The following is a 20,084-nucleotide window of genomic DNA, read 5'->3' as shown; positions in this document are numbered from 1 at the left end:
AAACAGCTCAGCCCTGACATGAGCAGTACAGCAGGGAGAGGGAGCTGTGCCTATCAGTCCCCCAAGAAATACTGAGTGTCAATTAAAATATTACATGCTTTTATTCTGGCTATTTTATAGCTTCTCCATTTTGATGTGAGGTGTGACACAGACAAGGAAATTTCAGGAAACTGTTACAAGGAAAGGCACATAACTGATCCTATTGTCAAAGCCTGCTGCATATGCTCCTAGTTCTTAAACCATTCTGAAAATCCAGCATGAAAGGAGCTCAGAGAGAGGAAAGGAAGTAAGAAGACGATAAGATAAAAGTACTGTAAGACAGTGTAATATCTTTGCAAATGGAGATAAATGTGCAACCCAAAGTCTCAAGTGGCAAAATCACGTGCAAGTTGCAGCAGCTCAGCACTTATTCCTGACATGCATCACAAAACAGAAATTTAACTCTTTGGGCTGCACATTCAAGACTTCCAACCAAACCAATACTTAAGAGGGCACAGAATATTCTGCTTACATTGGATTGGACAAGGAACTATGAGAGCCTTTAATGTCAAGAAGCTGCTTTTGTTTGAATTAATCCGCTCTAATTCTAAGAGGGCATTACTTTAAAATTCCAAGGAGGCACTGAAAACTTCTTTTTAAAAGTATCTATTTGCATAAAGACATCCATGAGACTGGAATTATTCTGATGCCTCCACTTAAGAAAAAAAAGAAAGCATTTAATTTCCTTTTTCTTTAAAAAAAAATCTGTTATTAAAAGATGCCTATCATTACAGACCATTCTCAGCATATTTTTAGAATGTTTTGTCTTTCATACAATATTCATGACATTGAACTCAGTTTGCTTTCTCCTACTTGAGAAGACGTGGTGAAAGAAAATAGGGAAATATTTTATGCCAGAGAATCTCAGTTCTTCAGTCCATGCCCACTCATAGAGCACTCCCCAAAGCAAGGCATGCCACACAGAAAAGGACTGAAATGATCCTATCCCATCACCACTGTCTTCACACAACCTTAATGGCTAGATAACAAAGAACAGGAAATCTTCACGTTTGTACGAAGGTTATATTAAATATGTGGGGGGAAAAAAGAGCAAGTTTGTAGCACTAAGGAAGGTGGGGGCCAAAGCCAGCTGAGCATCCTCTGCTGCCACCCGGCGGGCTTTGCCGAGCAGCTTCCCAGCTCTGCTCCCCTAAACCCATTAAAGCATTTTCCAGCTGAAACCACTTCCTTCCTATTTTCTAAATTTGGATTTAGAATGTGCCATTTATTTAGGGAGATACATTAGATTTCAGCTCAAAATCTTGTCTCAAAATCCTGAGTTTGTAACAAACAATTGGTTTCTTTGTGGAATAAGGCACACTAAAGAGAAGCAAGACAGTAACCCAGGAACACCACCTGCATTCCAGCCATAAAAAATGCATTATACACACACACCACACACATATATATAAATATCAAACCCAAGCTTTTTGCTAAATGGGTAGATAAACGCTTTACCTTTTTAGCAGTTTCAAACTCCAGCCCCTCTAAGGCTTCCATGGCCAGCTCCCTCCAGTCAGCATCTGTCACTCCTAAACACGCAATTTGATAGGCTTCTTTAAACATTTTTCGTTCCAGATATTGATACATGGGTGCAGACTGAGGATTGTCATAGAAAAAAACATATCAGAAAGCATAATACTGAGATATATTAGTGAAATTCTCTACAGATATTGTGAAAAAATATATTCTAACCACAGCTGTTACAAGCTGCCCAGAAAATAAACATCTCCATTTTGTACACAGACAGAATAACGTGCTGGGGTGATCATTATCATATCTTTAGACAAGCTGGGTTAATTACATTCCAAATGCATGCATTTTGAAATCTTCAGTTCCTTGCAGTATTAGGAAGTAGTTAAGAATGTGAATTCTTCTGGGAATTGAACATGCCAAATATGACGTACACTGAGCTTTTTCAGTACTTTGAAAGCAGAGCAAAGGAGGAGCAGTGAGTTCTCAAGGGCCAAGAGCATAAGGAGCAGCACCACTGCTGGTGTGACACATCCCTGGAAACATCCAGACACACAGGAAGGAGTGGCAGGGGAAGAAAAGTGACCCTCCTGCCCCAACCTCGAGGACAAAGCTGTTCTACCAAGGCTGTGACTGTACAGGCCCAAAAGACACTCGGGCCTTTGAGGACATGCCCTGAAGGAAATCCCAGCAGAGCGCTGCCAGCTGCTGCAGGGTGACACACGCAGGGCGATGTGTGCTCTGAGGGAGCAGGGAGCACTGCAGCACCACTGCCTTAACCTGCCTTTGCAACCCAAAGGATGCACCCAGCATGACACGGGTCCATTCCTGCGTTATTTTTATCAATTTATCTGAAAATTGTACACCCTTTGGTACTCGCTCTCTCCAGAAGCACAGCTTTGGAAAAGCTGCCTTTGTGATAGCACACAGTAATTCTGTGCCACCTCGGTGCCTCCAGCTTGCCAAAGGCAGACAGGAGTGTTCACGGTGATCCTGTCTGCAGCTGCCAACCACCCTGGGCAACCCAGAGCCCCAGGGGACAGAGGGTCTGTAACAGGTGTCCATTAGTCACTATGAGCAGAGGACATTCTGCCTTCTTCATCGATTCTCAGAGGCAAATCCTGCACACACTTGGATGCAGTCACAATCCTTCCACTTCCTTTTTTTGCTTTTTTTTTTTTTTTTTTTTTGACTTCTATTGCATCTCATGACACAGAAAACAGCATTTTATGGAAGGCAATCCCTACATTTTGAATATAAAGACCACACAGGTACTATACATTCAGACTAAAATATTCCATTTAAATATTGCCTAAAGACATCTAGATGAAGCAACAATAAAACAGTACTTGATGCATTCAAGAAAAATGAAATTACAACAGGGAAAAGTTATATAGAGAGAACACAGTAAAAATCCAGCAGGAGGTAAAGCCTGCACTATATTAGATTATGTGCATTTGCAAGTAGAAAGGGAGAATCAGAAGCAACAATTACCAACAGCAAAAAGGAAGTTAGCTTAATTAATGCCAAAGAAACAAAAATAAAATAGATTACACAATATAACTTAAGTAACAATGAAGAAAGTGTGAACTGCAATCGTTTTAGTAATGAAATACAAGTAAATCTCAGAAAAGCTTCTTCACTTGTTAACATTCATGTTTATGAGATATAAAGCAACACTTAATGAGATTAAAGGATTACCTGCGGAACTTCAACTGCTGACATAGAGAAAACATGAAGGCAGAAGATCTTGGAGCCATTGTAACCCACAACAAAGCCTTGCAGTTTTTGCTGGTGGACAGGGAAGTTGCTCGCTTTGATATTGAGGTAACCCCCTCCAGAAAAGCAAAGCATATCCTCACACTGGGTATTCCAGGCCACACTGTTAGCATTGGGTTCCTAATGAGCAAAACATCTCAGGATTACAACTGATGAGGCAATCACATCTTTGCTAAGGAACATGCCTCCTTCAGCTGGAGTGTTTGACCCATTACAGCCTGATGTGTACACACACACCGATTATTCACATTTGCAATATCCTAAAGCCCAGAATATTCCTAAACAGGTTCATAGGGCCATACCTTACATTTTAATACTCAGCTATGATTGTCTTGCCTTTTATGTACATTTACTAGTTTTTTCTACAATCAATCTGTAGAACATAATACCAAATTCCATAATAACATACTGCTAGTTGGCACATTTAATTGATCCTTTCTTAGTCCACTACACAAAGGAAGTTGCACTCCATCCTTGCTATCCAGTGTTTTCTGAAACATTTAATCAACATTAATAAGTGACTGCTAAACTGCCAATGAAGAGAGCATTATCATGATTCCTTTTATAGCCTATGAATACCCAACAAACAAAGATGTTTAGGCTTTAATTCTGTTTGTACTAATGATAAAACTAAAATGCTCATTAACTGTAATGCTTCAGAGGGAAGCAGGGCAGAGTTCTAAATTAAACTGAAAAGGTCACATGTCTAAGAGCTCTTTATTCAGCTACTGCTCACATAGATTTCCTGTCTTCTCATTCCTACTCCACCATCTCTGAGAGGGTGGTTTTGATAAACAGATCACAGTTAAATTCTACAAGATGTGATTAATAGCTTGAGTGAGTTACATGAATTTGTGCACAGCAACACTTTTGGGATGTTTTGTGTGCCAAACTTCTTCCAGCCCTCCCGAAGTCCTTTTAGAAAGCCCCAACAAGTGTTATTTTTCACCTGAAACAGCAGCTCCTTGGTGTGGATGTCGTAGACAAGGCAGGTGTCGTTCTCGTCCACCACGGCCAGCTTGTTGCGGGACGCGCTCATGTCCAGGCAGCGCACGGCCGTGGATTGCTTCAGCAGCACGAGCGCCAGCGCGTTATCCACAAAGATCTTCAGGATCTAGGCACATGTGAAACAAAGTCACTCCAGACATTTCTGTCCCTGCAACTGGAAACAGCACAGCGGGTAAAAACTTCAATGCTGTCTGAAGTGTGAAACTGCATGCTTTTTCAGAGCCAAACTGCACTAAAATAGGGAAATGCTTCCAGTCTGAGGTCTCTTGAGCAGACTGGCTGCTACAACACGCTCTAGGTCGCAAGCCTACACAGACAAATCAGATGTCATGCACCCTGGATTCTCCACTAGCTACACAATTTCATTAATACAGGAATATATGACATATGGAAGACACACAGGATCTCAACTTCCTTGCTATCAGTAACTCTGGACTCCAGTTTGACACTTGCAGCTGCCACTTGGTGTGTGAAACAGACAGCACTACCCCCAGAGAACAGCCACAGCCTCACAAGTGGTCATCAGGAGACAAGTACACACCTCCAATCCCCACTAAAGGCAAACCTGCTCTCTTCACCAAGAATTCAATTTTTGTCAGTTGATACTAACAACCCACAGACTTCTAGACACAGTTAAACATATTTGTATGAATTTTACTGTCAGAGAATGTGAAAGACAGAAGTAATTAATTTTTAATTCCAAAATGAGACTGTCAAATAAAATTCTAGATTGTTAAAGAGCCTGCAGCTCCTAAAGTGTCCCTCTAAGAGCACAGAACACACTTTATTTGCAGTGGAAAGGCAAATATCAGACATGATGTGTCTTACCTGACCATTCTTTAGACCAACTAAGAGGCCTTCTCTTCCTGGAGGTCCTCCAATTACTTTAATGTAACGAATAAGAGATTCCATCAGCCATTCTCGTTCTTTAACACCACGAAATGAGAGGCATTGCAATCTCTTCTCCTAAGGACACAGTAAGAGATAGAGCATAGCCTGGAGGTGAAGACAAAAATCTGTGTCTGATGTGTGATGTCTATACCTATACTAGCAGGTGTGTCTACTTCCACATTTAGAAATCGTAAAGTGGAATACTCAATTTAATGGGTGAATTCTTTAAGATTTTCCAATCCTGTGAGCAAACAAAAACAGACACCCCCAATCTTTTGCCAGTTGTACTCTTCCACCCAAAAGTACCCTTGGATTCTGTGCTAATTTATCAAATTCATTATAGAGCCTGTTTTACTGAAGCAGTCACCTGAGCTCTGCAGGGCACAGCAGGGCTGCCTTGGCAAGTGCTGCAGCAGGTTCCACAGCACAGCCACGTCCTGCCAGCCAGGGACTGGGACAGCTGCCTTGAGCACTGAACACACCCCAGGACTACTCTAGCTTTTAAGGCACATACCTGGCATAAAATAATGTGGTCTGAACAGACGACCAGCAAGTTACATTCAAATTTCTTTATAATCTTTTCCTTCACCCGATAGTACATATCTGCAGAGTCATCCGAGTACAATTCATAAATCAGGATTTTCTCTGGCATCTGGATGGCTAATCTGTTTTTGTAGATTGCAATTTTCTTCACAAGCTCTCTGCCTTTTATCCTAACTAGAAACAAAAGACACCAAAATTATAAAGTATAAGCTGACACAAAAATAATATACAGAAGTCAAAGAACTAATACACTAAAAATGAATCTCCCTAGAGCACCTCTAAAATTCAAGCATATTCCTGCTCAGATATGTTTGCTGCTCTGCATCTACATAGTCTACTGTCCCTGTCACAGTTTACCACACTCTATGAACAGCACATTCTGGAGCAGTACTTCGAATCCTTGCCATAAAAAGCCAGAGAAATGAAGAAACAAAATAAGCACAAATGCTTGACGTTACAAGTAAGAAATATAAAAGCTAAATATAACACATAGTATTTTTATCTCATTTTCAAAGATTAAAATCTTATTTTAAGAGCCCTTGTCCCTCCCAGTCTCTTTGTCAATCCCCACATCTTCCATTAAACTTGTCAGTGCTGAACTTGCACACTCCAAGTTTGCACTCTCCTCGTGCACAGTCCGTTCCACATGGTTTGACTGTCAAAGTGACAACAGCCTGTCAGGTAGATGCAGCACATATTCCAAGTGTCCTGATGGGTATTAATTAAAACAAACTGCATGAAGCTTTGGCCTACCTGCAAGTGTGGAATTACCTTTTTGTTCCGTGATGAGGTGCTGGACAATAACATCGGTCATGTTGTCCCTGTAGGCGTAGCGATCTTTATAGAGGCCGTGGACAGTGCTGAAAATCAGCTGGTAGAAGGAGATTGTTCCATCCTGACACCCTACTGCCTGAACACAAGAAGGGAATCATTTTAGTTAATTCGTACATACAGGTGAGAGCTGGCAGAGTGTGTGGTGTTTATATGAACACCATGTCCCTTTTGCTGCACAATGAATAGACAGACACCAGTTACAGCTGACTCAGATTTAACCATGGTACAAGTGCAATGCAGAATGAGGACTGATCTTCCCACAGACCATGGAGACCACCATCCTGGGTGGGGGCCTTGGCTTTGTTTGGTTGGGTTTTGGGTTAGATTTTTTGTGGAGGGGGTGTGTTTGTTTATTTTTAAGTTTGCTTTAATTCTCTTCCCACTTGTACAGGACTCAAGAGTGGAGCATTTTGGGCTGACAGTTGCCCTGTAAGTATTTTCTTCCCATCATGAAATTAATTAGGTCAATTCCATTAGTTATTAGCTGATATTTTAAATTATTTTTCCTTCTTCTTTTTTAATCAAAATGCAGCAAATGCCTTACCACTTCAGAGCAGGTGTTATGCTCCTTACATCTTTCTTACAGCTCAGGTTTTACTTCTGTGGGATATTTGTAATTCCAGTGGCAGTTCTAGGACCTCCTGAGACACTGCTGAGGTTCTACTGCCTTGCTAGGAATGTCCAAGCAACTCAGCTGAAAATATATGATCTTACTTTAAGTAACAAATTCCCTGTGAAAATGTTAGAAAAACATCCCTACTCACCACATAGTTGGAGTCTGGTTTAACTTTGCAGGTCCACACCCAGCTGCTCTGCTCTCCCACGGTGCCCAGGCGTACCCCATCCCTCGTGAAGAGAGAAACCTGTCTATCTGAACCTCCCAGCAAGAGATACTCTCCTTTAGTAAAGTAGCTGATGCAGCATGGGTCAAAATTGAGTACTCTGTCCTTCCCAATCTGCAAGGGAAAATAAAACAAAAACTCAACCAAAAACATTAACAAAAGGTTAATTTCATCTTTCCTGAAGGCAACAAGTGCTATCACTGATACCATTAATTTCCTCCATGCATGGCTTTTCAATACCCAGAACCACTGGCTCTACTAAGATTCCCAAAGGCAGTTCTAAAATACATCCAAGAATCCCTCCAGTCCCAAACCATTCTGCTCAGAACGCAACAACTCACAAAACCCCTCTAAACAGCTGAAAAAACGTACAGAGATGTTCTCTACAAACCAGTGTACAATGTCACAGGAATCAGCAGGGTTGTAAGGGCTTTAATGGAAGAACTGCAAGACAGCAGATGAGCTGCTATGTGAGAAACAACAGCTGAAGGAGTAATGGTTAAAAGGCTGGGAAAACAGAAGTCCTTTAATGTAACGAATAAAACAACAGCATATAAACATTTTGACTGTAGGACATGAAACAGAACCAAAAATACCCTGAGACATACCTGCTTGCCACTCAGGTGGTAAAAGGAAAGCTTCTGACCCCAGTCTGCCACAGCTAAAATGTCATTGCGTTCATCTCTGAAAAAAAAAATAAAAAATTAAAAAGTAATTCTACAGCAATTTATTAACGAATTTCTTAGAGCAACAGAACCAAGCAGAATAGCAGAATTCACTTCACGTTATTTTTTAGAAATCACAAACTGAAAGGACGGCAGTTTGTCATTTAAACCTGTGGAAAACAACTTGGGGACACAAAATCAAAACCAGACTCCCCTACTGGAATAACCCAAAGCTTGAGGTGGGGGGGCGAGGCTCTGCTCCCAGGGAACATGAGCACAACAAGAAGAAATGGTCTCAAGCTGTGCCAGGGAAGGTTTAGGTTGAATTCTGGGAACATTTCTTCCCTGAAAGGGTTGTCTAGCCCTGGCACAGCTGCCCAGGGAAGTGGTCAAATCCCAGTTCCTGCAGGGATTTAAAGCCCTGTGGATGCGGCACTTGGGGACAGGTGTCAGTGGTGGCCTTGGCAGAGCTATGGGAATGGTTGGACTTGATGTCTCAAAGGGCTTTGCCAATCTAAAGGTAACTTGTTTCCAGGTTCTCCATTCAGTTGAAGACTGGCAGCAAAGCCAAAACCATAATCACTTAAAGAAGGTAACACACATGGCATTAATCTGTTCCAGCAGGGATAAAATGAGCAATCAATGAGCCAAGAATTATCTATTCAGCATGAAATAAAGGAAGGATGAAATTATTTACCTGGAAGGATTCCAACAAATTGACCATATTGGAGAGGAAGAGCCCCCTGGCCTCTCTATTTTCACTTTCTCATCACCATTTTTGTTCCTTATGCTGACAATGCCGTTGAACATCCCCAAAGCCAGGTACTGGCCATCATTTGTCCAGCTGAGAAAACACATACATACTGAAGTGCAAACTACTACAAACAAGCAGCAGGAAGGCAGGATGGCATATAGCACACTCACAGGAACGGTAGATTAAAGCATATTTCTAGGAGGGAGTTCTGGGAGGTGGCTAGTAACCCTATGGTTTGTTTATGCATCTAAATCCACATTTATAGCAGCAGCATGCTCTACATAGAGAACATTTTATCTTATACACAGAAGTAAAATAATAAATTAAAGCTTGCAGTATCTGTAGCATGTGCTAAGTCAGATACATTTTGGGGATGGCAGTCTGGGAGTAGACCAAAATGCTTTAAAAGCCACATTTAGAATATGATTGGACAGAACTGTCTGGTGCAGGACAGAGGGGGGGCTAGGGTGTATTCTGGTCTCTTCTTTGGTCAGATGAATGCCTTCAGTTACTCAGAACCTGAACCCTTGCTTCAGGTTCCCCACAAAGGTAATACCTTCTTCAGCTGGTGGAAACACCAACAGTACAGGGAATGAACTACAAAAATTGCAATTATTTTTCCTCTAACTTAATTTTACTGTTGTTGCACAAGACAGATGAACAGACAACAACGGGCAGATAACCTAAGACACCTGCTAAAGACCAGACTATGTCTCTGATGCCTTCAGAAGGATTTGGTTATAAATAGGACCAAGCATAACCCAACACTTTGCTACTGAAAAAGAAGGAGGGAAAAGTCCTTTTCTTTAAAGCTTCCGTCTTACTTGAAATGGTTTGTATTGAAACCAACTTAAATTACACAGATAGCCCTTAAAACTTACCTACAGCAAGTAATCTTGGAGCTTGTTTTATGTTTAGAGACTGACTTCTGTTCAGGAGACCACAAGCCTTGACAAAAGAAAACAAAGAGCCAATGACAAGTAAGTATGTACCAGTGTTCAGACTGGAAACTAGTACTAGTACTGTCAGGGGACTCAGTTGGGATTTTAGAGGCATCAAAGTCTTGTCCACTGCTAGAATGATGTTTAAATACATATTACTTATTATTAAATGGGAAAAATCCATCTAACTAACAGAGGTGGTCTCTGTAAAAAAATCCAGTAACACTGCAGCACACTTGATCCTTGCTACACTGTCCCTTCCCACTGAGTTTAAGTGATTTAAATCAGTATCCAGTGTCACTGAATACTAGGTAGCTTTATGAACATGTCTTCTGGAGTTACAGAGCTGTACCTATCTGTATCTAAGCTGTACCTGTGGTTAGCTTAGCTATCCAGCTGTAATGGAATTCACTGTCTCAATGGAAAAGTTCAAGGGAGAAGACATACCAAAATCCCCAGATGAGCAGGATGCCAACTGATGAGTGAGAGGATTGTATGAAACACACTGGATAGAGTCATTATGCCTGGAATGAAGTTACAATCAGATTTTAATAAATCATTCTTAAATGTCCATTTTCTGACTTTCAGCAAGTGAGCTGAAAATGTCAAAATAACTGGACTGGTTTATGGTACATCAAGTAAATCTGCTATTACTGTAAAGTAAATCAGTAATAAACCTTGTAAAAACTGTCTCCATGTAGCACAATTCACTGTATTTCATCAGGATTACAGCAACTGTGGTTTGTGAAATAAGACTGAGGTTATATCCAAATCCTAAACCAAGTGTGCTTGTGCAGGCTCTGTGCAGTGACCAGCTAACAGAAACTCCTGATACATGTGCAGTCAGGAAACAGAACATGAAGTTGTTGCTTCAGAGGGCTGACAGAAAACAGAGCCAGATGATTGAAATATACCAAAAGTGCCAAGCCCATCTTTAATTTGATCTTTGAACCCGAATTATGGTTTATTACAGAGGACTGGTCATATTATGTTTCATTTTATTCTGACCTATTCTGAGTTTCCCTAGTTCTCTGTCAGCCCTCTAAATTCATAGATTTCTCTGGATTCCCCACTTCCTTTTATGTCTTTAATTGCTTTCCTGCCTCATTCAGATACTTCAGCTGTTCTTTTCCTCCTCCCTCCCCTATCACCCCTTTTCTCTGACCTTAGTGAACCTTCTCCCAGATCTAACAGCTTGTGCTCTTTAATTGCAGCAGCGCATAATCAAATTGGTTTTTGAAGCACAGAACTGAACAGCATCACTTACGTGTATTTCAGAATTCCTTCTAACTTTGAAGTCCAAATTATCACACTTTTATCAGCAGAGCCAGATGCAAAACGCTTGCCTAGGAATTAGAGATAATTTAAATCCCACAGATACAAGAATTACTTTCACTCCAAATACTCAATCAAAGAGAGAGCAGGAAGTTCTTGAACTCGACAAGGCTGAAGTAATAAAGGGCTGACACTGAGTGCCTGATGTGCTGGTGCTTCCTTAGCCACATGGAGTTCCAATGGCTGCACTGCACCCTTTCCATGGCCTTGCCAGTAGCCAGTCCTTCCAGTGTTGTCCAGCCCCAGGCTGGAGACTGATGGGAACAGTGACAAGTTAAACTGGTACATTGTCACAGGAACTCCCATGACCCAAACAGCAGCAGCTGCAGGAAGGCTCCCAAGCCCACAGAGTTCCACTGAACAAGAGTTGTAGACCATGAGAGAAGCAGAGTGCAGTGAGAAGGTCCTTCACATATGAAGGATCAGGAGATCAGGAAGTTCTGGGATAGAGGAATTACAGGAATAAAACTCAGAGGCAGATGAGTAGTAGAAAAAGGAATCTCTGAGGTGAGCCTTCTCCTCATGCTACCCATGAATATACACTTCACCAACTAAACCTAACACTAAAGCCAAAGAGGAGGAGCTGTGGGACCACAGCTCTTAGGTTGACAGGTGACCTTACAGGTACTTGTGCAGGTAGCACCTGCACAGCAGATCACACCCTCCACTGGACAATATACCCCAGCACCTGCTAAAGAACAAACCCCCAGCACTCACATGCTGCGACTGGAACAACCCCCATTTCTCCATCTTCAGTGGGAAATCACAAAAAGGAGAGATGCACTTCACAAACCAGGCTAACAGTGCCCCAAGGTGCTATTTACCATCTTTGGCATAAGCCACGCAGTACACAGTGTCTTTATGTCCTTTCAAAGGCTGAATTAGGGTTCCATCAGAAGTATCATACACCTGTTCAGATGGGGAGAGAAAAAAAAACAATGCAAATATACAAACAAAAGAACTTACACAAGAAAAACCTCCAGTGAATCACAGAACTACATTTGGATGGGAAGGGACTTTAAAGCTCACTCAGTTCATGCCCTTGCCATGGGGCAGTGAGACCTTCCACTAGACCAGGTTGCTCCAAGCCCCATCCAACCTGGCCTAAAACACCTCCAGAGTGAGGACTGGGATACAAAATTACTGAAGACCAACAGATAATGCACTTTCTTTTGTGTCTGCTTTCATACAGTTCATACAAGACAAAACACTTTCTAGCACAGAAACAGCTTTCTGTAATGTCACACTTATTAGAAAGAAAGAAGTCAGTACTAGAAAATAACATGCACAAAGGACATTTTTCAACAGGTTGTTTGGCTTTGTATCTTTTATTTTTATATTTTACATCTTGCTGTTAAAACATCTTTCTACACATTTGATGTTTAAGCATAATGAATTACTGCCAAGTAGCATCACTAAGTACGTGATTCTTTTAGCCCTGAAAATAACACTTGCTGTCCTGCAGTGATGAATTCCACCTCTACAATCCATCCATCATCCCTCCACCCCATCCATCCCTTCCTGCAGATCCTACATCTGCCCCATCTGAAAACTTTGCAGGACCTGTGCAGAGCTGATCCTGAGCTGCTCCTGCAGCAGCCCCAAGGACTCACCAACAACTAGAGATGAATGTTCCCACATGCTTCCTATCACCACAATGCAAAAACACGGGTTTGGGTTTGAGTCTCTCCCCCGTCACAGAGATTGTAATCCAACTCCAGCACAGCCCCTGCACTATGTGCCAGGACTAGGGGCAGGTTCATCAAACCTCGGGCACGGCACGAGATGACACAAATAACTTAAATCGCATTACTTTTGGAAATAGAGCTTAAAACTTGGTAAGAAATATTTAAAAGCTTCAGAACACTTTAGAATTGGCCTGCATTAATATGCATGTTGCTGTGAGGCTGAGCTGACAGAGATAAGGGGATTTCAGATATGTTATATTCATAAGTTAATGCAAAAGAAATCATGCTCCTACAGCTGTAAGGGAGAGAAGACAGGAAGGTTTCCCTACCAGCAGCCTGTTTCCAGCAGCAATTATCAGCTGGGTCCCATCCGGCTTGAACGCGAGGTCGTAAATACTGAGGGAAACAAACAAAGCAAGAAGTGCGTGTCAGGAGACAGAAATAGATCACCTGCCCGTCAGATGTGCCACATGGCCAGCTCTGGTAGCGGCACAGTGAGCGTGGCTGTGATCGCCCACACATTCCCCGAGCAGAGGAACCGGGCCCGGCCCCGCACTGGGAAACCCCCGCAGCCCCGAGCGGCCGCAGGGAGCGGAGCGGGGCGGGCCGGCAGCGGCTGGGCCCGGGGCCGCTCACCACTGCTCCGCCCTGTCGCGCCAGGTGAGCGCGGCCCGCATCCCTCGGGCCCGGCACGGCTCGGCACCGCTCAGCAGCGCTCGGAACCGCTCAGCACCGCTCGGAACCGCTCGGCACGGCGCCGTCCGGCACCGCTCGGCACGGCACCACCCGGACCCGGCCCTCACGGCCGGGCCCGCTCCGCTCCCCGCCGCTTCGCCCGCCCCGCTGCTGCCACGGGCAACGCGCCTGCGCCCGGGGCCCGCGGGTCCGCCGCCCGCCAGGGGGCGCTGTCAGCCCCGGAGGGCGCGCTCGCGCGGGGCGGGGCGGGGAGGCGATGCCGTGACGCCACGGGAACGGCGCGCGGGCGATGGCGGCGCGGGGGGCGGGGGGCGGGTGAGGGCGGAGCGGGGCCGGGTTCGGACCCGGTTAGCGCGGCAAGAACGGCGTCGGTCTGGCCCCGGGCTCGTGTGGGCGTCCGTGGCCAGGCCCGTCCTGCCGTCCCCGGAGCTTCCCCAGCAGCTGGACCTTACCCGGGCTCTTCTTCCCCTGCAGCCCCGGGGGCGGCGGTCGAGGCGCGGCGGCGGCGGCGGAACGGCCCCGCCCCGGCCCCGGCCCCGGCTGCGGGGACCGCGGCCCGGCGGGGCCCAGCGCCGTCCCGCGCGAGTGGCAGCGGGTGAGCAGCCGCAGGCGGGCGGGCAGGACGGCCGGGAGGATCGACGTGTACTTCGTAAGGTGAGGCTGGGGCTGTCACTGAGCTCTGTGCGGCCTTTCTTGGCAGGACCACAGAAATGTGCTCAGACATCGCCCTGAAAACTGGTTTTATCCTTTGTTTTGGGTTTGTTTTTAAGCAAAGAGCAGCAGAATGAGAAAGTAATTGCTAATTTACTTTCCTTTCCTACCACAGCCCTGAAGGGAAGAAGCTGAGGTCAAAACGAGCACTTGTGGAGTATTTACAGAAAACTGGGGAGACGACACTGAAAGCAGCAGATTTTGATTTCACAACTCCTCAAGGGAGCACATGCTCAGGGTTGAGGGGATATGGCACAGGAGATGTGAGGACTGACCTGGAAAAGGAGGATTGTCAGAGCAAAGTGCAGGAGCTCCATGCACAGAATGGTGCTGAGATTGGAATTCAGAACATCCAGGCTGGGAATGGACACCTGGAAGATGCTGCATCTACTGTGGAAAGCACAGACTTAGTAATGGAAGGCACAATCTCAGAGAGTTTGAAAACCAGAAGAAAGGGGACAGATGGGAAAAGTGTCCAAACCAGGAAATGTGGGAAGGGCTCAGAAAGGAGGAACCAAGGTGACGCCAAGAGCAAGAGGCAGAGAAGAATCTCTAACACAGGGGAGACAGAATGTGTTCAGAACAAGAGGGGCCGTAGACAGACAGACACATGTGGAGCTGACAGCCAGGCTGTGGGTGCTGACCCTGTGGATGCAGGGAAAACTCTGTCAGGAGTGCCCAGGGCACGGCTGAGGTCAGTGGCTGGCTCACAGAGGGAGCTGGGTCACCTGCCAAAGGAGGGGCCCTGCTCCAGTGATACACCTGCTGTGAGGTCTGAGGAGAAATCCTATGGACTGGAGATAGGGAAAGTGCCAGATCCGGGGGATGTGGCTGAGCAGAATGTTAAATGTGACACTGAGGTGGATGCTGAGCCGTGGGACGGGACAAGCTTCACAGCAGTCAGAATGTCACCAGGTGCGTGTGTGCGAGAGCAGAATGGGATGCCAATCCTCACCTTGTGCCCAGGCCTCTCCTGACTGTTGAGGCCATGTGTTCTGCTTCAGGTCAAGGTGCTCTGACATCCAAATCTCCTTTATATCCAACAGCATTTAAATTAATACAGATTTACTCAAAACTGAAACTTACTGTGCCAAGCTCTTAAGCTGTACAGTGTCAGAAAATAATCTGGAGGAGATTTAAGGTACATCTGTGTTCTGTACATGAGAAGAATTCCTTCTGTGTCCATCATGGCATAGAGTGGAAATGGTGTGTGAAACATGACAGCAAAATACTTGGTCTTTTTGCCTAACACTGAAGTTTTATTTCTTTACAGAAGAGTCTGTCCCGCGAACACAAGTGGAGAGAAGGAAAACGAGTCCATATTTTTCCAGTAAATACAGCAAAGAAGGTATTGTATTTAGAGAAATACATTTTTTTTATGGGGAAGGGATAGGATGGCTCAGGATCAAGTGATGATGTGGAAAATTCCTTGCAACTTTACACTGGCTGCAGCTGTGCCGAGTGGGACACAGTCCCCTGCAGCCCTGTAAAGGCTGTGTGGGAACTGCCATGGCTCCATCTTTGCACAGTGCCTCCCCAAAAATGCTTCAGAGGTCTTCATTTTAATTATTTTTTTTTCATTAAATAGGTAAAGCTGTCTTTTCCTTTCTAATAAATATTCCTGTGTTGCCCCTGTACAGCCCCCAGCCCACCCAGAAGGAAGGCCCTCAGAAAATGGACTCCTCCACGTTCTCCTTTCAATCTTATCCAGGAAACACTCTTCCATGATCCGTGGAAGCTTCTCATTGCCACCATATTTCTTAACAAAACCTCAGGTAAGCAGAGAAGCAGGAGTAGGTGTGTGAATGGTGGGAGGTGTTACAGGGCTGAAACAGCTGCCAGATTTAATGGCATTAATGAAAGCATCAATTTATTTTAACTTGTGTCATTGTGAAATAATAATCCTTAGTTAATACCTTGCCTTGGAAAAGCTCACTTGAGAAAGTATATGGATAGTGCAGAAGGAGAACTCCGTCCCAGCCTCCTGCTCACAAGATTCTTTCACCAGGGAAAATGGCCATTCCAGTGCTCTGGGAATTCCTGAAGAAGTATCCTTCTCCTGAGGTAGCCAGGGCTGCAGACTGGAAAGAGATGTCAGAGCTGCTCAAACCTCTTGGTCTCTATGAACTCAGAGCCAAAACCATCATCAGGTTCTCGGGTGGGTTTTCCTGACATCTGGAACAATCTTGGTTATGTTGGCAAAAGACAAACAGCTTTGATCCAAATGCTGCTCTGTGGGTTCTCTATTGGGTGGGTTGGTGACTTATTCTGTGCAGCACTTGGGATCCACTGGTGTCACACAAGCAAAGCTACTGATCCCAGTCTGAGCTGGGAAGGAAATGCCAGCCACAGTGTGTTCTGCAGGAGACCAGAAACTTATTGAAGAGCCCCAAGCCCTTCTTGCAGCACTGTTGTGGGGTGGCTCTGCTCAGGGTTGTTCTGGTGACCTGCAGACCGCCTTTCCAGCTGGGATTTTTCTGATTTTGATATTTTCTATAGTCAGAACCTGCAGAGGAGAATTTTTTTTTTTATGGTGAGAGAGATTATGATTAAAACTCCTATGGTGGTTTGTTGAGAGGTTTTTAAGATTAACCTGTGGAGATTCCTGGCCTGCATTCACCAGGAAACACCTAAACCTTGTGGTTTTCATTTGAAATGTGCCAAAGTGAAGACATGTGACACTGGCACAGGGTCCTGCCTGGTTGCTCCTTGTGTCCTGGCAGTGAGGGCAGGGTCTGTGTGGGCAGGTGCTGAGTGTTGTGCCCTGCCCCACAGGTGAGTACCTGAGCAAGGCATGGCGGTATCCCATCGAGCTGCACGGCATTGGCAAGTACGGCAATGACTCCTACAGAATCTTCTGTGTCAACGAATGGAAGGAGGTGGGTGGTGCTCTTTGGGTCCTTCAGCATCTCACCTGTGCCCACTGAACCCCTGGTACTGGAAAACCAACGGAGTGTTGGAGCCATGAGATATTTTAAGGTGTTTTAGTAAGTACTTGATGTTTTCCCTGTGTCTCAGGTGCAGCCACAAGACCACAAGTTGAACGTGTACCACAGGTGGCTGTGGGAGAACCGGGAGAGTCTGAGCATCGACTGAGCTGAGCTGGGTGTGACCTGGCCCCACCACCTCCCCTCGGGTGCCCTCACAGTTCTGGGTGTAAATATTTGTATGATGTCGTGGCTGGGGTCATAGCTTTTTTTTTTTTAATAAATGTGTCCCTGTTTTGTAGTGCCTGTGTCTTCTTGCAGTGCAGTTCTGTGCCCGCAGCCGCCTCCCCGGACTGGGGGCTCGCTGGGCACAGCCACCCAGTGCCCCCCGTTACGTCCCGCAGGTCCGGAGCAGTCGGGCTCTGATCTCCGAGCTGCTGCTCACGGGCTGAGGGGGAGCGGACCCCTGCCCGGCCCTGGCGCTTCCCCAGTACCCACCAGTACCACCTACTGCTGCCTTCCCAGTCTCATCCAGGGCCGGGCCCCGTGTCGCTCCGGGAGGAGCGGGCCCGGGGTGGGTTCTGGCTCCGGGGAGCTGGGGCCGCTCTCGGGACCCCCGGGTAGCGTCGCGCTGTTCCCGGGGCCGGGGGGTGGTGAAGGGGACCGGGGGCGGCGTGAGCCAGGACCCGCCGCAATCGGCTCCGCCACGCCGCCAGGCGGCGCCTGCCCTCCCGCTCGTACTGGCGGAAGTGGCTGGCGGGCACAGGCCGGCAGCGTGACGCCACCAGGTCCTGCCAGCCTCATAGCAGGCACGCTGTCCGTGGCACTGGACGGGAGGAACCGACCTGGGCGCCCCCGCCGGACTGAACCTCCCTGCCCGGTGCCACCTCGCTGCGGCGGCAGCCTGACCTCCGCGCCGCCTCGCCGGCGCCTGGTGCCGCGTGTGCGCGGCCGCGGCGCCACACGCCCCTGCCAGGACCGCCCGCGTGTCCCATAAGCGCTTGCGCGGGGGGCGCCTCCCTCTTTCGGCCGGGCCCGCGGTGGACGCGCCATCGGCACCGGTGAGTCCCGGCCGCGCCATCCGCGGCCATCGGGGCCATCCGGCCCCCGGCGCTTCTGGCGCGGACCGGTTCCTTCCCTTTCTCTTTTCCTCCGCCACATCTTTTCCCCGGGGCGCGGAAAGCGGCCCCCGCGGGCTGGGGCCGGTCCTCTGCCTGCCGGGGCGACCCCGGATGGGCGGTGCTGGGGCCTCAGCCGTGTCCCTTCCCGGGCGGCGGGGCCGCCTCAGTCGCGCTCCCGGGGCAGCGCTCGGTCACGAGCCGGGCCGGGGCCTCTGAAGCGTGAGCGGGCGGAGCCGGAGGGTCTCGGTCGCTGTCCGGTGCGCCGGGCTCCGGGCAGGAGCATCGCAGGGCCGCGGGGATGACACCACACCACCTCCCAGGATCGCATCTGGAGAGCTCGCAGTGCTCTGCCAGTTTCGGAGGCGGGAGGCAGAGCCTCAGCAGATGAAGACCCATTCCCTCACCGGCCTGCTGTGGCCCGCGGGGGAAGGCAGTCTGCGACACGTATTGCCCGGGTAGCTGGACCGCGCCTTGGCCATGCCCCTTGCTCACCCCACTCTGTCCTGCAGCCACCATGCCTGCCCTCAGGCCTCTCGTGAAGCCCAAGATCGTCAAGAAGAGAACCAAGAAGTTCATCCGGCACCAGTCCGACCGCTATGTCAAGATCAAGGTGAGGAGTTGCTGCAGGCTCCCAGGGACAAGAACTTTTGGGGTGCCTTTGGTGTAGGTGGTGAAGGAAAGCCCAGCAGGATGGTGCCAAGCCTGCAGCAGCAGGGCAGGGAGAGTGTGGAGGCCAGTGTGTGCAGCCTTCAGGCCAGCTGTGTGCAGGGGGGTCTCGTTTTGTAACTGTTCTCTGCATTTGTGCAGCGCAACTGGCGCAAACCCAGAGGCATCGACAACAGAGTGCGCCGGCGCTTCAAGGGGCAGATCCTGATGCCCAACATTGGCTACGGCAGCAATAAGAAGACAAAACACATGCTGCCCACAGGCTTCAGAAAGTTCCTGGTCCACAATGTGAAAGAGCTGGAAGTGCTGATGATGAGCAACAAGTGAGTGTGTGGGGCCTGTACTCCCACCTGGGAGAGGTGGCATGGTCAGGGTGGAATGAGGGAAGTGACTGCCTTTGAGAGCACAGATGCCATTACGATTCCCTCAATGCCACTGGAGGGTGGGGTCACAGAGAGGCCTTGGGGCTGACAGTCTCATCCTCTTGGCAAAGATACAACAGTGGTGAGCGAGGCTGTGCCAGGCTGGTAACCAGGGTCAGAACTGGGGCTCTTGGTCAGACCTGGGTGCAAGTCTGGCCCAGTGCTTGTTTTCAGTATAAAGTAGTAAGAGCAATAATTAACCACTACCTCTGACTGAGTCATTCACAAGAAAGGCTGAGCTGTTCTGGAGGGGAGCTCCTGCTTCAGGCCAGGCGAGTCAGGCTTGGTGAGGGGTGGCAGTCATGGTTCAGTGCCCATGCAGTGGTGCCCCCATGCTCAGCTGTGTCCAAGTACTGCTGGCAGGACAGCTCCAATGCTTTCCCATGGTGGGATGACTCCAGAGGGCTTTGCCTTGGCTCTGGGTGCTGCCAGAGCCAAGCCCAGCACTGTCTGTCTCCAACAGGTCATACTGTGCAGAGATTGCCCACAACGTGTCCTCGAAGAACAGGAAGGTCATTGTGGAGCGAGCCGCACAGCTCGCCATCAAGATCACCAACCCCAACGCCAGACTGCGCAGCGAGGAGAACGAGTAGCAGCCTCTGCAGCACAGGTGTATTTAATAAAGTGTCAGTCCAACTCGGGTGCTGTTTTGCATGGGCAGGGGAGGGGCAGCAGCCTGTGTCTGGCTCCAGGACTCTGCTCTCAGGGACACTCAAGGAGCAGTGTCATGGTGATGGTCAGTGAACTCA

General features: G+C 47.5%; 3 protein-coding genes and 1 non-coding gene across 7 annotated transcripts in view; 3 read left to right on the top strand and 1 right to left on the bottom strand.

Moving 5' to 3' along the window:
- IFT122 (intraflagellar transport 122) overlaps positions 1 to 13,633 on the bottom strand; it is a 30,181-nt gene extending 16,548 nt beyond the window's left edge. For 3 of the 4 annotated variants that reach the window (XM_014251520.2, XM_014251521.2, XM_014251522.2), the window contains exons 1-15: positions 13,429 to 13,633; positions 13,122 to 13,188; positions 11,929 to 12,013; positions 11,037 to 11,115; positions 10,217 to 10,293; positions 9,710 to 9,776; positions 8,772 to 8,918; positions 8,018 to 8,093; positions 7,332 to 7,523; positions 6,505 to 6,643; positions 5,705 to 5,907; positions 5,128 to 5,265; positions 4,241 to 4,405; positions 3,214 to 3,411; positions 1,498 to 1,638 (exon numbers count right to left, since the gene is read on the bottom strand). In XM_014251520.2, coding sequence (XP_014106995.2) covers positions 1,498 to 1,638; positions 3,214 to 3,411; positions 4,241 to 4,405; positions 5,128 to 5,265; positions 5,705 to 5,907; positions 6,505 to 6,643; positions 7,332 to 7,523; positions 8,018 to 8,093; positions 8,772 to 8,918; positions 9,710 to 9,776; positions 10,217 to 10,293; positions 11,037 to 11,115; positions 11,929 to 12,013; positions 13,122 to 13,188; positions 13,429 to 13,469 — 1,815 coding nt within the window. In that variant the 5' untranslated portion in view covers positions 13,470 to 13,633. The other variant, XM_014251523.2, reaches the window with a different exon arrangement.
- A 144-nt stretch (positions 13,634 to 13,777) lies between these two features.
- Positions 13,778 to 17,428, top strand: MBD4 (methyl-CpG binding domain 4, DNA glycosylase). Its single transcript, XM_005522220.3, has 8 exons — positions 13,778 to 13,803; positions 13,963 to 14,142; positions 14,315 to 15,114; positions 15,473 to 15,547; positions 15,840 to 15,974; positions 16,208 to 16,357; positions 16,975 to 17,078; positions 17,218 to 17,428. Exons 1-8 carry the CDS (start codon positions 13,778 to 13,780, stop codon positions 17,293 to 17,295), a joined length of 1,548 nt encoding a protein of 515 aa, XP_005522277.2. The 3' UTR covers positions 17,296 to 17,428.
- Positions 17,429 to 18,029: 601 nt separating this feature from the next.
- RPL32 (ribosomal protein L32) lies at positions 18,030 to 19,971 on the top strand. The gene is made up of 4 exons (XM_005521950.3): positions 18,030 to 18,187; positions 18,757 to 18,857; positions 19,055 to 19,236; positions 19,799 to 19,971. Exons 2-4 carry the CDS (start codon positions 18,762 to 18,764, stop codon positions 19,926 to 19,928), a joined length of 408 nt encoding a protein of 135 aa, XP_005522007.1. The 5' UTR covers positions 18,030 to 18,187; positions 18,757 to 18,761; the 3' UTR covers positions 19,929 to 19,971.
- On the top strand, positions 18,558 to 18,693 carry LOC148183254 (small nucleolar RNA SNORA7). The gene has a single exon (XR_015773736.1). It is a non-coding gene; the product is annotated as a small nucleolar RNA SNORA7 (small nucleolar RNA).
- Positions 19,972 to 20,084: the final 113 nt, after the last annotated feature.

The sequence above is a fragment of the Pseudopodoces humilis genome, chromosome 13 (genome assembly GCF_049639895.1).
Source record: "Pseudopodoces humilis isolate 2021_Gansu_Grassland_sample_001 chromosome 13, ASM4963989v1, whole genome shotgun sequence".
NCBI classification, from domain to species: Eukaryota; Metazoa; Chordata; class Aves; order Passeriformes; family Paridae; genus Pseudopodoces; species Pseudopodoces humilis.
This window is presented reverse-complemented; position numbering and strand designations above follow the sequence as displayed.

Bases quoted from the DNA above. Each gene is read 5' to 3' on its own strand.
- MBD4 (XM_005522220.3), top strand. From the start codon at position 13,778: ATGGCGGCGCGGGGGGCGGGGGGCGG. The intron at 14,143-14,314 runs GTGAGGCTGGGG...TTCCTACCACAG, and splicing joins ATCGACGTGTACTTCGTAAG to CCCTGAAGGGAAGAAGCTGA. The intron at 16,358-16,974 runs GTGGGTTTTCCT...CCTGCCCCACAG, and splicing joins AACCATCATCAGGTTCTCGG to GTGAGTACCTGAGCAAGGCA.
- RPL32 (XM_005521950.3), top strand. From the start codon at position 18,762: ATGCCTGCCCTCAGGCCTCTCGTGAAGCCCAAGATCGTCAAGAAGAGA. The intron at 18,858-19,054 runs GTGAGGAGTTGC...GCATTTGTGCAG, and splicing joins ACCGCTATGTCAAGATCAAG to CGCAACTGGCGCAAACCCAG. The intron at 19,237-19,798 runs GTGAGTGTGTGG...TGTCTCCAACAG, and splicing joins GTGCTGATGATGAGCAACAA to GTCATACTGTGCAGAGATTG.